The sequence below is a fragment of the Danio aesculapii genome, chromosome 5 (genome assembly GCF_903798145.1).
Source record: "Danio aesculapii chromosome 5, fDanAes4.1, whole genome shotgun sequence".
NCBI lineage: Eukaryota > Metazoa > Chordata > Actinopteri > Cypriniformes > Danionidae > Danio > Danio aesculapii.
Genome location: NC_079439.1, coordinates 7,350,451 through 7,364,242, shown reverse-complemented (window position 1 = coordinate 7,364,242; position 13,792 = coordinate 7,350,451). Strand labels below are relative to the sequence as shown.

Here is a 13,792-nt window from a genome sequence, read left to right as displayed (position 1 = left end):
ATCCGGGGTACGACGAGGACGCGCCTGATGAAGAGCAGACATGCGTAGAAGACTACGGACTGTTGTAAAAGTTGAAGTTTTACCACTTATCTATTACTAGTCTAAATAGATCAGTGAGTTTTACTCCTTTTAAAGGCATCATCTTTATTTTGTGCCTAAATATATGGATTTGTATGTATTTTATGTTTTTTTAACTAGTTCATAACTAAATTACTTCTCTTTGTAATTGTTTTTTTATTGTGACTGATATCTGGATTTTATCAAGTGCACTGTTTAATATAATGAAGTACAGTAACACTGCATACTGAAAAGGGGCATGCTACACAGTATTCATGCTATATACCAGTGTTTCCCAACCCTGTTCCTGAAGGCACACCAACGGTACACATTTTCAACCTCTCCCTAATCAAACACACCTGAATCAACTCATCAGAAGATTAGAAGAGACTCCAACACCTGAAGTTAATGGGTCAGATAAGGGAGACATTCAAAATATGTACTGTTGGTGTGCCTCCAGGAACAGGGTTGGGAAACAATGCTATATACTACAACTTGAGAGATGAAATATGTACACTAGAGGTCAGCATAACATCACACTTGATTCTGATCATTTATTCAAGAGCAGAATTTATTTTCTTACATTTTATTTTATTAATTCATTTATCATATAACACTATATATTCATAAAATCAGCATTTACTTCAAAGTAAGCCAGTAAAAATGCAATAGGGTAATTTAATTAAAAAGTCTAAATTTTATTTACTTATAATGTTTTTTAATATAACCAAATATTTTTAAATCAGTAAAACTATATTGTAGTACATACTCATACATTTTAATCTGTACAAAATTGTTTTGTGCATATGTAAAAGTGAACAGATATATATTTATTATCAAGTGTATTCGATACTGTTTTTATATAAACTTATTTTAATATTTCAGTATGTACTCTTAGTATTTTACTACTTAAAAATATGACATGTATTTAACATTTTATTATTACTAAATAAAGTGAATTAAATGAATATGTTTTTTTTACATCGACAAATGTTACTTAAATACAAATATCAATGTGTTTTTAACTATTAGTAATTAGGCAGCATAGAGTTTTCATTTACATAGAATATTGTCTGTAATTATTTTATATAAGCATTAAAACATTTTTAATTTTAATCAAAAAATTTTAATCTAAAAATAAATGGACTAAACATGTTTTTATATCAACAAATATTAAAGATCCATTTCAGTATACACTCTTAGTATTCTACTATTAACAAAAAAGGCATATTTTACTATTAAATCAATATTTTTTTGGCTTCACGGTGGCGCAGTGTGTAGCACAATCGCCTCACAGCAAGAAGATTGCTGGTTTGAGCCCTAGCTGGCATTTCAGAGTTTGTTTGCATGTTCTCTCCATGTTCGTGTGGGTTTCCTCCGGGTGCTCCGGTTTCTCCCACAGTCCAAACACATGTGCTATAGGTGAACTAATAAGTTAAATTGTGCATAGTGTATGTGTGTGAATGAGTGTGTATGGATGTTTCCCAGTGATTGATTGCAGCTGGAAGGGCATCCGCTGCGTAAAACATAAGCTGGATAAGTTGGCGGTTCATTCCGCTGTGGTGACTATAGATTAATAAAGGGGCAGAATCGTAGAAATGCTAAATTAAGATCGTCTAGGGGTCAAATCGAGATCGCCTTGTTTTTTAGATTAATCATGCAGCTCCAGTATAGAATATAAAGTCATGCTGCAGTGGAAACAGACTGAATATTGTGTCTGACTCCATCATGAGCTTGGAGGACTGCATCCATACATCTCTGCAATGACTCAAATCACTTATTAATAAAGTCATCTGGAATGGCAAAGAAAGCTTTCTTGCAGGACTCCCAGAGTTCATCAAGATTCTTTGGATTCATCTTCAATGCCTCCTCCATCTTACCCCAGACATGCTCAATAATGTTCATGTCTGGTGACTGGGCTGGCCAATCCTGGAGCACCTTGACCTTCTTTGCTTTCAGTGAAGGTGCTTTTTAGTTTGATGTGGAGGCTGAAGTATGAGGAGAGCTATCCTGCTGAAGAATTTGCCCTCTCCTGTGGTTTGTAATGTAATGGGCAGCACAGATGTCTTGATACCTCAGGCTGTTGATGTTGCCATCCACTCTGCAGATCTCTCACACGCCCACATACTGAATGTAACCCCAAACCATGGTTTTCCTTCACCAAACTTGACTGATTCTATGAGAATCTTGAGTCCATGTGGGTTCCAATAGGTCTTCTGCAGACGATTCATCTGAAAAATCAACCTTAATTTTGGTGACTGTCGCTTTAAATTTAAATGAGATTGTGCTCTTTTCAAAAGAGGGCGGAGCTACAGTGGTCATTTGTGCGTCTTAAAACTCCACATTTATAATCCTCTCAGTCGCTGACATTATCTTCGGCAGGTAAAAACTCTAACAGCAGACGGCTGCTTCTCACTTAGGGCTGTTTATGCTAATGAGGGAGAGATGGTCACCAGTGGGCGGGGCTTTCCCCCTCTGATGACACTTACAAAGAGAGAATGTCAATCGAAGTGTTTCTTTTGTTAAGTGTAATTTAAAAAAGTAGAATTAATTTTTACCATTAGAACCTGGTTATAGTCACACACTGTTGCCACACAAATACGTTTAAACCCCTTTATAAAAGTATATTTTGCATAATAGGTGCCCTTTAAGTATCATCTTACAGATAATCACATTGTTATTTCCACATAACTGGAGCTGGAATCAACATTTCATGACCATTTACTCATTTATTTGGGAAGCAGATGTGCAATAAGTTGGATAATATACAGTCAGCCAGCTATTTTATGAAAATAAACTCCGAGCAGATACAAGATGTCCATATTTTTACTATAAAAACACGTTTATATCCTACACATCTGCATATATAATGGTGTAAATATATGCTTAGTCACAGCTAGAAATATATGTCACATTTAATATTGCGCAGTATATACCGAACTCTAGCCAGTCCTTCATGTCCAGTACTGTCAAATACGTATATGGAGGATCTGTACAAACTGAATGAATGATGAGAAAGAAACACGACGAATAAATGGAGTGCGTCTTCATTTTAGAAAAGGTTTCTTGGCTTAAAGCATATAAAAACAATGGAGAGGAGTGACAAAGGCAACACTGGCTGGAGAAAACACCACGGTGGAAAATATATATATAATAAAATATATTAAGCATAAAGTAGATAAAGCCTAAATGAGGTTATTTTGCATTGTAATGGTTTTTTTGTGAAAATTACACACTGTAAAACAGATGTGCTAATGAGCAGTTCTCTTATTTTGTAATTCACAAGTGTTTTGGGTTTATTTATGGTTGTGAATTGCATTTTGGGATGTTGATCTCTGCTCTGTCGACTTTTGATCTTGAAAATTCAACTCTACCGTTTAACAAAATGACTTTTATTGATGTTTTAGGAGTTTGAAATAATATAAGAACTAATATATAGAGAAGTAAATCTGTAAAATAACAGAAAATGTGCTGGCGGTTTATTACAGGGTTTTTATAACGTGATATACCAACCCAGACAGTATATCACTGCAAACTATAAAAAATGTCAATAAAAGTCCCTTTTTTACTTTTCAAGGTTTAAAGTTGTTGGATCAAAGATGAAGATCTTATAATGTGAATAAAAAGCATAAATAAATAGGGAAAAATAAAAAAAAACTGCTAATTTATGGATGTTTTTTACAGTGTAGACAGGTTTTTCACCAAATCCTCATTACCGTGATGGATGTTTTTGTTTTTAAGTGTATTTTAAAGTCAAATAGTTAAATAAAAATGGCAAAAAGTAATGTGTGAATGTTAAAATAATAATAATAACAACAACAACAACAACAAAAACAATAATAATAATAAGACTCCACTTGAAAATGCTCCGTTTCTCTGGATTTATGATTTATACTTAAGTGTTTGATTAAATCATAACTTTGATTTATTCTGTAAAGTATTGATCACATTTTTTTTACAAATTGAAAATACAAATGTTGCCATTTAGAGCATATTTACTTTTTGAATAGTAAAAATATATGATATAATATAAAAGAAGTTATTCTGACCAAATGTCATGTTCTGAAAACAAATGAAAGTTGCTTTTTTTTACTTTTCAAGGTTTAAAGTTGTTGAATCAGGGATGAAGATCTTATAATGTGATTAAAAAGCATAAATAAATAGGGAAAAATAAAAAAAACTGCTAATTTATGGATATTTTTACAGTGTAGACAGGTTTTTTTTACCAAATCCTCATTACCGTGATGGATGTTTTTGTTTTTAAGCGTATTTTAAAGTCAAATAGTTAAATAAAAATGGCAAAAAAGTCATGTGTGAATGTTAAAATAATAATAATAATAATAATAACAATAATAATAATAATAATAATAACAATAATAATAATAATAATAACAATAATAATAATAATAATAATAATAACAATAATAATAATAATAATAACAATAATAACAACAACAACAACAACAACAATAATAATAATAATAATAATAATAATAATAATAATAATAATAATAATAATAATAATAATAATAATAATAAGACTCCACTTGAAAATGCTCAGTTTCTCTAGATTTATGATTTATACTCAAGTGTTTGATTAAATCATTATTTTGATTTATTCTGTAAAGTATTGATCACATTTTTTTTTACAAATTTAAAATACAAATGTTGCCATTTAGAGCATATTTACTTTTCGAATAGTAAAAATATATGATATAATATAAAAGAAGTTATTCTGACCAAATGTCATGTACTGAAAACAAATGAAAGTTGCTGTAAATGAAAACATTTGTATTTGAAATTTAGAAGAAATGTAATCAGACACTTACAGAAATAAATACATGAATAAATAAAAATAAAAATAATATAAAACAAATCCCCAAAAAAGGGAGAATTTTTAATTGATCTAATTCTTTCCATTGCAGTCTATGCCAATACTAACCGCATTAAATATCACCGGTTTAGTATTAAACGAATGAGTATTATGGTTAAAAATGATGCTTAATTTAAATAAAGAAATAATATCACTATGAATCGCATCCTAAAATAGGCTTTATTTTCTTTATGCACAAAAGAATGTCTTTCATATTGAATCTGGAGTGAAATGTGACCTGGCCGTTTGTAAAGTAAATCCAAAAAATGTAAGCAAGGGGTACGAAATAGAAATGCTCTAAATCAGTGTTTCTCAACCACGTTCCTGGAGGACCACCAGCTCTGCACATTTCTCCTTCATCAAACACACTTGATTCAGATCATCAGCTCATTAGCAGAGACTGAAAGTCCTGTAATGGATGTGACAAAGGAGACGTCACAAACATGCAGTGCTGGTGGTCCTCCAAGAATGTGGTTGAGAAACACTGTTAAATGGAGTGTCGAAAACAGAAGAATGAACCTGCCTGCAGACCGTGTGTTGTTTGTTCGGTTTTTCTCTGGCTCTGCTGTTTGTTTGTTTGTTTTAATCTACTATGGGAGTGTGTGAGACCCCGGGCCAGTCGTACATGTCGGGTACGAAAGAGTCGTAGTTTGTGTTCCAGACCACTGATCTGACGTACGACTCTTTATCCACAGGCTCCGGGTATCGAAATGCCATTCCCTTTGAATACACATACTCCACCACCTGCACACAAACACACACACAACATCTCAGCAGCTCGCTCAGGTACAAAATAAGTCACATTTCTGTAAAATACTTCAAAATACTTAATTCTGTGTGATTTATTAGCCACTTTCCTCACACACGTTCCCACAGGGTAAAATTTGTAGTTTTGCTATACTTGTGGGGACATCTGGTACACACACATACATGCACACACGCATGCATGTGCGCCCACACATATACATACATGCATGCATGCTCACACACACGCGCACACACACATAAATGTATTGCGCACACACACGCACGCACAAACACGCATGTACACATACATAGAAATCAAACATACATGCGCACACACAGCACACACACATACACATACATGTCATGCAGAAACGCACACATGCACAAACCTATGCACATGCACACACAAGCATAAAACTCCACCTTCACAGAAACCCGATGTCACATTTTGAATGTGATATAACCCAGGTAGAGTATCATTTAAGCATTTTGAATTATGAGGACACACTGCATGTCCTCATAAACCATCGTAATAGAATATAACTAGGTCAAAATAATGTCATTATACAAATTGTGTCCTTGTAAACCAGCACACAGGCACACACACACACACACACACACACACACACTAGTATTAGTGCGTTATGAGGACATTCCATAGGCGTAATGTATTTCATACAATTAAAACACTTATTATATGACCCTACCCACTAAACCCCACTCTCACAGGAAACCTGTTGCGATTTTTAATCTGATATAACCCTGGTAAATATGATTTAAGCATTTTGAATTATAAGGACACACTTCATGTCTTCATAAACCACCTTAATAGAATATAACTAGGTCAAATTAGTGTCATTATTCAAATTGTGTCCTTGTAAACCTACTAAATCAACGCACACTTACACACACTGGTATTAGTGCGTTATGAGGACATTCCACAGGCGTAATGTATTTCATACAGTTAAAAGACTTATTATATGACCCTACCCACTAAACCCCACTCTCACAGGAAACCTGCTGCAATTTTTAATGTGATATACTGTAACTCAGGTAGAGTATCATTTAAGCCTTTTGAATTATGAGGACACACTGCATGTTCTCATAAACCACCGTAATAGAATATAACTAGGTCAAATTAATGTCATTATACAAATTGTGTCCTTGTAAACCAACAAAACCAGCGCACTCACACACACTGGTATTAGTGCGTTATGAGGACATTCCATAGGCGTAATGTATTTCATACAATTAAAACACTTATTATATGACCCTACCCACTAAACCCCACTCTCACAGGAAACCTGTTGCAATTTTTAATGTGATATAACCCTGGTAAATATGATTTAAGCATTTAGAATTATAAGGACACACTGCATGTCCTCATAAACCACCATAATAGAAGATAACTAGGTCATATTCATCTTATTATACAAATTTTGTCCTTGTAAACCACCAAATCCAACACACACAGACACACACACACCTTGATGGCCATCTGCAGTGACACCTCTCTGATGTTAGACAGTGGTGGATAGAGTCGGCCCTGACTCAGCTCTTCATCCGTCAGCTGATCCGCCAGTGTCTACAACACAAATACTCTTTCATCAAGTTACAGTATCAAACATTAACAGAACACACCTACAACAAGCACTGCTTTAACTCATCTACTGTAGTAACAGTGTTCAGACTGTTTCGCTGACCTCAAACCTAACATACCCTTATCATTTAGTCACTGTTATATCATTACAGAACAATAAGACTTTATTTTATCTTCCAAACACTGCTCATGATGTTTTTTTAATGAAACTGCAGTGGATTTTGTCTCTGAAAGGCAACGTAAACATGCATTAAAAGGTTTTAAATGCAACTTAAAATAAAGGGTTACATTTAAAGGGACAGTTGACCCCCAAATTTTCATTCATGCAACCTTTGCTTGGCCCAAACCTGTTTAAGTTTCTTTCTTTTGAAACACTAGAGGAGATATTTTGAAGAAAGCTGAAAACCTGTAACCATTGGCATCCAATAGTACACTTCCAACAGTCTTTTCAAATTTAATTTATAACACAAATGCAGACTATATATTACTTTAAACTATTAATTAACGAATATTTTTTTATTGTGCATTATTTATTAAAGAAAGTTGGAATTTAATTACTTAAATAGTTTGTAAGAGTGAGTAAAATTTTAACATTCACATTTCTAAGCTACAGTAAAGCTCTTCAAACTGCAGGAAACATATTAGAAGATGATAAAAAAAGCCTTTTTGAGATTATATCATTAATAATTTATTATTATTAATCATAATTTAACTACAAAAATTCAACAAAACTGACGCCTGTTGAGCATAAAATAAGAACTTTTTCCAAAGATACACAATCAGAATCAGAAAGAGCTTTATACGTAAAACATATGCTGGACAAGTTGGCGGTTCATTCCGCTGTGGCGACCCCAGATTAATAAAGGGACCGAAAAGCAAATGAATGAAAGAATTAATGAACATTATATAGTAATATTAGTAATATTAATAACAATCATTATCTTTATTATTAATAATATAATGATAATAACGATATTGATAATAATAATAATGATAATAATAATAATAATCATTAACAATAACTAATTATTATTATTAATATTGATGATAATGATTATTTTAATAATTATAAATAATAATAAATGATTTATTTTTAAATATAATTTGTTAAAGATTTTTATTATTAATAATATTATTATTTTATAGTAATTATATTACTATTACTATTAATAATGACAACAATAATTAACATTATTATTAATAATATGATAATAATAATAATAATAATACTGATAATATTAATATTAATCATTTATTCATTCATTCATTTTCTTTTCAGCTTAGTTCCTTTATTAATCAGCGGTCGCCACAGCGTAACCAACAACCAACTTATCCAGCATATGTTTTACACAGTGGATGCCCTTCCAGCTGAAACCCATATTTGGGAAACATTCATACACACTCATTTACACACATGCACTACGGACAATTTAGCTTACCCAATTCACCTATATCACCTATAGTTCACCTCATATTCACATGAGGCGAACGTGCTACCCACTGCGCCACCGTGAAGCCTTAATTGTTATTATTATTATTATATATAATAATAATAATAATAATAATAACTATTTTATTTTCAAATAGAATTTGTTAAAGATTATCATTAACATTAAAATTATTGTTATTATATAGTAATATTATTACTATTATTAATATTAATATTAATAATAATAAATGCATGTTAAAATGTACTTTGGTCTTGATGTTTTTACCTTTGCGGCCTCAAGGAAGACCGTATCACTGATGTGTCGGACTCCACTGAGAATAACAGCCAGCGCTACACCTGAAAACACAAACACAATCCACAGATCAATACACGCTGACCCGACAGGCTGTCTTACATGAATCAATATGCTTACTGAATATGATCTATTTCTATATTTAGTATATGTTCATACCGGGGAATATATAAGCATTGTTGCCCTGTCCAGGGGTCAGTATTCTGCCATCTTCTAGTGACACTGGAGCAAACGGACTGCCGCTTGCAAACAAGCACCGCCCCTGAAACAGAAAAATATTGACTTCAATTCATAAGTCCATATTCAACAATGCAAATTTAATCATTCTCCATGGCAACATCAATAAAAGCAAAGGCCTTATAGCACATTTGACTTTTTTGTTCTAATCAGATTTGAAATCTTGATGTCCTTGTTTTTGTGTATTTGTGTACTAAGTGTATGAGTTGTCCTTAAAGTCTTAGAGCATGAATGATCTGAACCTGTGTGAGGCTGTACGCGTCTTCAGCTGTGCACTCAGCTTTGGCTGTCGGGTTGCTTAAGGCGAAAATAATTGGACGCTCATTCAAGCTTCCCATTGCTTTGATGACATCATGAGTGAAGAGCCGACCGGCCCCTGACACACCTGTTGACAAAGGAAAAACATACACTAAAATATACACACACACACACACTCAACAATGAATTGCCCACAAACAATTGATGTATGCATGCATACAGTATATTACATGCATGTACAGCTGAAGTTAAAATTATTATTCATCTATTTATTATTTCATTCTTACATCCATTCTTACATCTATCCATCCATCCATCCATCCATCCTTCCATCCATCTATCTATCATTTAATTGCTGGATCCATCCATCTATCCATCTATCCATCCATCCATCATTTAATTGCTGGATCCATCCATCCATCCATCCATCCATCCATCCATCCATCCATCTATCTATCATTTAATTGCTGCATCCATCCATCCATCTATCTATCATTTATTTGCTGCATCCATCCATCCATCCATCTATCATTTAATTGCTGCATCCATCCATCCATCCATCCACCCATCATTTCATTTCTGGATCCATCCATCTATCTATCATTTAATTGCTGCATCCATCCATCCATCTATCTATCATTTAATTGCTGCATCCATCCATCCATCCCTCCATCATTTAATTACTGGATCCATCCATCCATCTATCTATCTATCATTTAATTGCTGCATCCATCCATCCATCCATCTATCTATCTATCTATCTATCTATCTATCTATCTATCTATCTATCTATCTATCTATCTATCTATCTATCTATCTATCTATCTATCTATCTATCTATCTATCTATCTATCTATCTATCTATCTATCTATCTATCTATCATTTAATTGCTGGATCCATCCATCCATCCATCTATCTATCATTTAATTGCTGGATCCATCCATCCATCTATCTATCATTTAATTGCTGCATCCATCCATCCATCCATCCATCCATCCATCCATCATTTAATTGCTGGATCCATCCATCCATCCATCCATCCATCCATCTATCTATCTATCATTTAATTGCTGCATCTATCCATCCATCCATCCATCCATCCATCCATCCATCTATCTATCTATCATTTAATTGCTGCATCCATCCATCCATCCATCATTTAATTGCTGGATCCATCCATCCATCCATCCATCCATCTATCTATCTATCATTTAATTGCTGCATCCATCCATCCATCCATCCATTTAATTGCTGGATCCATCCATCCATCCATCCATCAATCTATCTATCATTTAATTACTGCATCCATCCATCCATCCATCCATCATTTAATTGCTCTATCCATTTTGGATCCGAGCACTAGTCAATTTAAATTAGTTAATAAAACTATTATGCTTAAATATCTTCTCTATTATACAGCACTGAAAAAATAATTAACATTTCACGGGAGGGCTAAATATCTTGTAGATCTGTAAAGTAACAGGATGGATGGATGGATGGATCTAACAAGCTACAGAAGGTCGAAATGGTCTTAAACGGTCTATAAAGCACAGCGCAAACTTTGACTAACATAAAAAAACTGAAGGTTAAACTTTTAAATGTTAAAGGAGGTCGGTTGGGTTGGGTTGGGTTGTATTTCAGAGAGAGAAAGACCCAGAGTGAGCAGCTCGTCTTACCGATGATCGCTGTGGGTTTAATAACATTGACAGCGTCTAAGAAGCTTTTCACATCGCCTGGATCAGGATGAACAAAAGCCTCTTGATTACTGTCTGTCTCGTAAGCTCTGTCCTATAAAACAGAGAAACACACACACACACACGCACACAGGATTATTGAAGGACTGCAGTTGTCAGTCTCAAACATGTGAAAGAAGAACAAGTTAGAAAATGGCAAAGACTTTCAATTCCTGTTCAAAGATTTTTGAGAAGTATTACTTGAGCTTAGATTTGCTTTATTTTACTTTCTTTTAACCCTTTCAGACGCAACAGACATCTTGAGTGATGATACGATGTTACTGTAGCATAGATTTACTGTAGTATTCACTTAATTGGATTTCATCTTCATCTTAATTTTATCTTATACGTGTAGTTATAAGTTACCTTAATGTAATAGATTTTTCAATTATTTTTATTCTAGCTTTAGTTCAGTTTAAGTTAGTTAATTTTAGCAATTCTGAGCCAAAATGTATTGCGATAAATCGCATCCAAAATAAAAGTTTGTTCTGACAATGTGTGTGTACGGTGAAAATGTATTATATATATACACATATATATATATATATACATATACATATATACACACACACATGTGCCAAATATTTGTGCCATATATATGGCTACTTTATTAGGTACACCTGTGCAACTGCTCGTTAACACAAATTTCTAATCAGCCAATCACATGGCAGCAACTCAATGCATTTAGGCATGTAGACATGGTGAAGACGATCTGCTGCAGTTCAAACAGAGCATCAGAATGGGGCAGAAAGGGGATTGAAGTGACTTTGCTAGTGCCAGAAGGGCTGGTCTGAGTATTTCAGAAACTGTTGATCTACTGGGATTTTCATGCACAACCATCTATAGGGTTTACAGAGAATGATCTGAAAAAGAGAAAATATCCAGTGAGCGGCAGTTCTGTGGGCGCAAATGCCTTGTTGATGCCAGAAGAGCATCTCTGAACACTCAATACATCCAACCTTGAGGCGGATGGGCTACAGCGGCAGAAGACCACACCGGGATGCCACTACTGTCAGTTAAGAACAGGAAACTGAGGCTACAATTCACACAGGCTCACCTAAATTGCACAATAGAAAATTGGAGAAACGTTGCCTGGTCTGATGAGTCTCGATTTCTGCTGCAACATTCAGATGGTCGGGTCAGAATTTGGCATCAACAACATGAAAGCACGGATCCATCCTGCCTTGTATCACCGCTGGTGGTGGTGGTGTAATGGTGTGGGGGATATTTTCTTGACACACTTTGGGTCCATTAGTACCAAATGAGCATCGTGTCAACGCCACAGCCTACCTGAGTATTGTTGCTGACCATCTCCATCCCTTTATGACCACAGTATACCCATCTTCTGATGGCTACTTCCAGCAGGATAACGTGCCATGTCATAAATATATGCACTTTTTATTCACATAGGTGAAAATTATCCATATCCTATCCCATCATTTCCTCAAATCAAAAACTTTCCATTGTATCCACATATCAATATTTGGGAATCAGTCTGGACTCTCACCTCACTTATTGTGACCATGTTCAAAATGTTTATAAAATGCTAAAACAAAAGCTATTTGTTTATGGGAGAATTAGGACAAATTTGTCTTTTCTGTTTCTGAAACTGATCTTCATGCCATAATCTTGTCTACCTTGTCTTAATGTTTGCCTGTTTGGTCCCTCACAACAAATGATATCTTGGAGCCAATAGCTAGACTGTACAATAGGGCCTATAAGATCCACAATAGGCTTTCTGGATGGACACATTACTGTTCTGCTCTATCACTCTCTAATGCTTTATCATTTCAAAATTACATTATGAACACAGGGATTAAACTCTACTATAAATTTTTAAATAGCGCTACCTCAGCAGCCCTTTGTGCTTTGGTACCAAAACTTAACACAAGGACTGATCGTTCCACCAGATCTGCAACAAATGGATGTTTGCCATTACCAGCTTTTAATAACTGTTATGGACAGAGATCTTTCTTTTATGTATTCACAAAAGCCTGGAATGAGATCCCACAACATTTAAAAACAATACCAACATTAAGACTTTTTAAAAAAGTCCCATGCTCATCATCTAATGGTCAACTATCGCTGTAGCCACTGAGTTAGTAGCCTGGTTCACTCTATTTTGAATGTTTGGTGATTGTTTATACTGTTCTGATGTGTTGATGGATGAGATGGCAAGTGTGTCTATATGTTTTTATGTTCTACAGAGCAGGAACCTGCTGAAAAACAGCATTCATGCTGAGTCAGGCCCAATTTTCATTTAATCTTTTCCTGTTTAAAACAATTTTAATAAATAAATAAAATAAATAAAGCACAAATCATCTCCGACTGGTTTCTTGAACATGACAATGAGTTCGCTGTACTCAAATGGCCTCCACAGTCACCAAATCTCAATCCAATAGAGCACCTTTGTGATGTGGTGGAATATACATACATTATATACATACATACATTATATACATACACACATTATATATATATATATATATATGTGTGTGTGGCACACTGGGTAGCACTGCACAACAAGAAGTCCGCTGGTTCGAG

At 34.2% G+C, this 13,792-nt stretch overlaps 1 protein-coding gene across 1 annotated transcript in view; it reads right to left on the bottom strand.

The window, feature by feature from the left end:
* Positions 1-4,579: 4,579 nt before the first annotated feature.
* Positions 4,580-13,792, bottom strand: part of me2 (malic enzyme 2, NAD(+)-dependent, mitochondrial) — a 41,338-nt gene continuing 32,125 nt past the window's right edge. Inside the window, exons 10-15 of the mRNA XM_056457305.1 lie at positions 11,192-11,303; positions 9,499-9,641; positions 9,179-9,281; positions 8,993-9,063; positions 7,164-7,262; positions 4,580-5,674 (exon numbers count right to left, since the gene is read on the bottom strand). Of these exons, the coding sequence (XP_056313280.1) occupies positions 5,513-5,674; positions 7,164-7,262; positions 8,993-9,063; positions 9,179-9,281; positions 9,499-9,641; positions 11,192-11,303 (690 nt within the window). The 3' untranslated portion in view covers positions 4,580-5,512. The remainder of the gene's footprint in view (positions 5,675-7,163; positions 7,263-8,992; positions 9,064-9,178; positions 9,282-9,498; positions 9,642-11,191; positions 11,304-13,792) is intronic.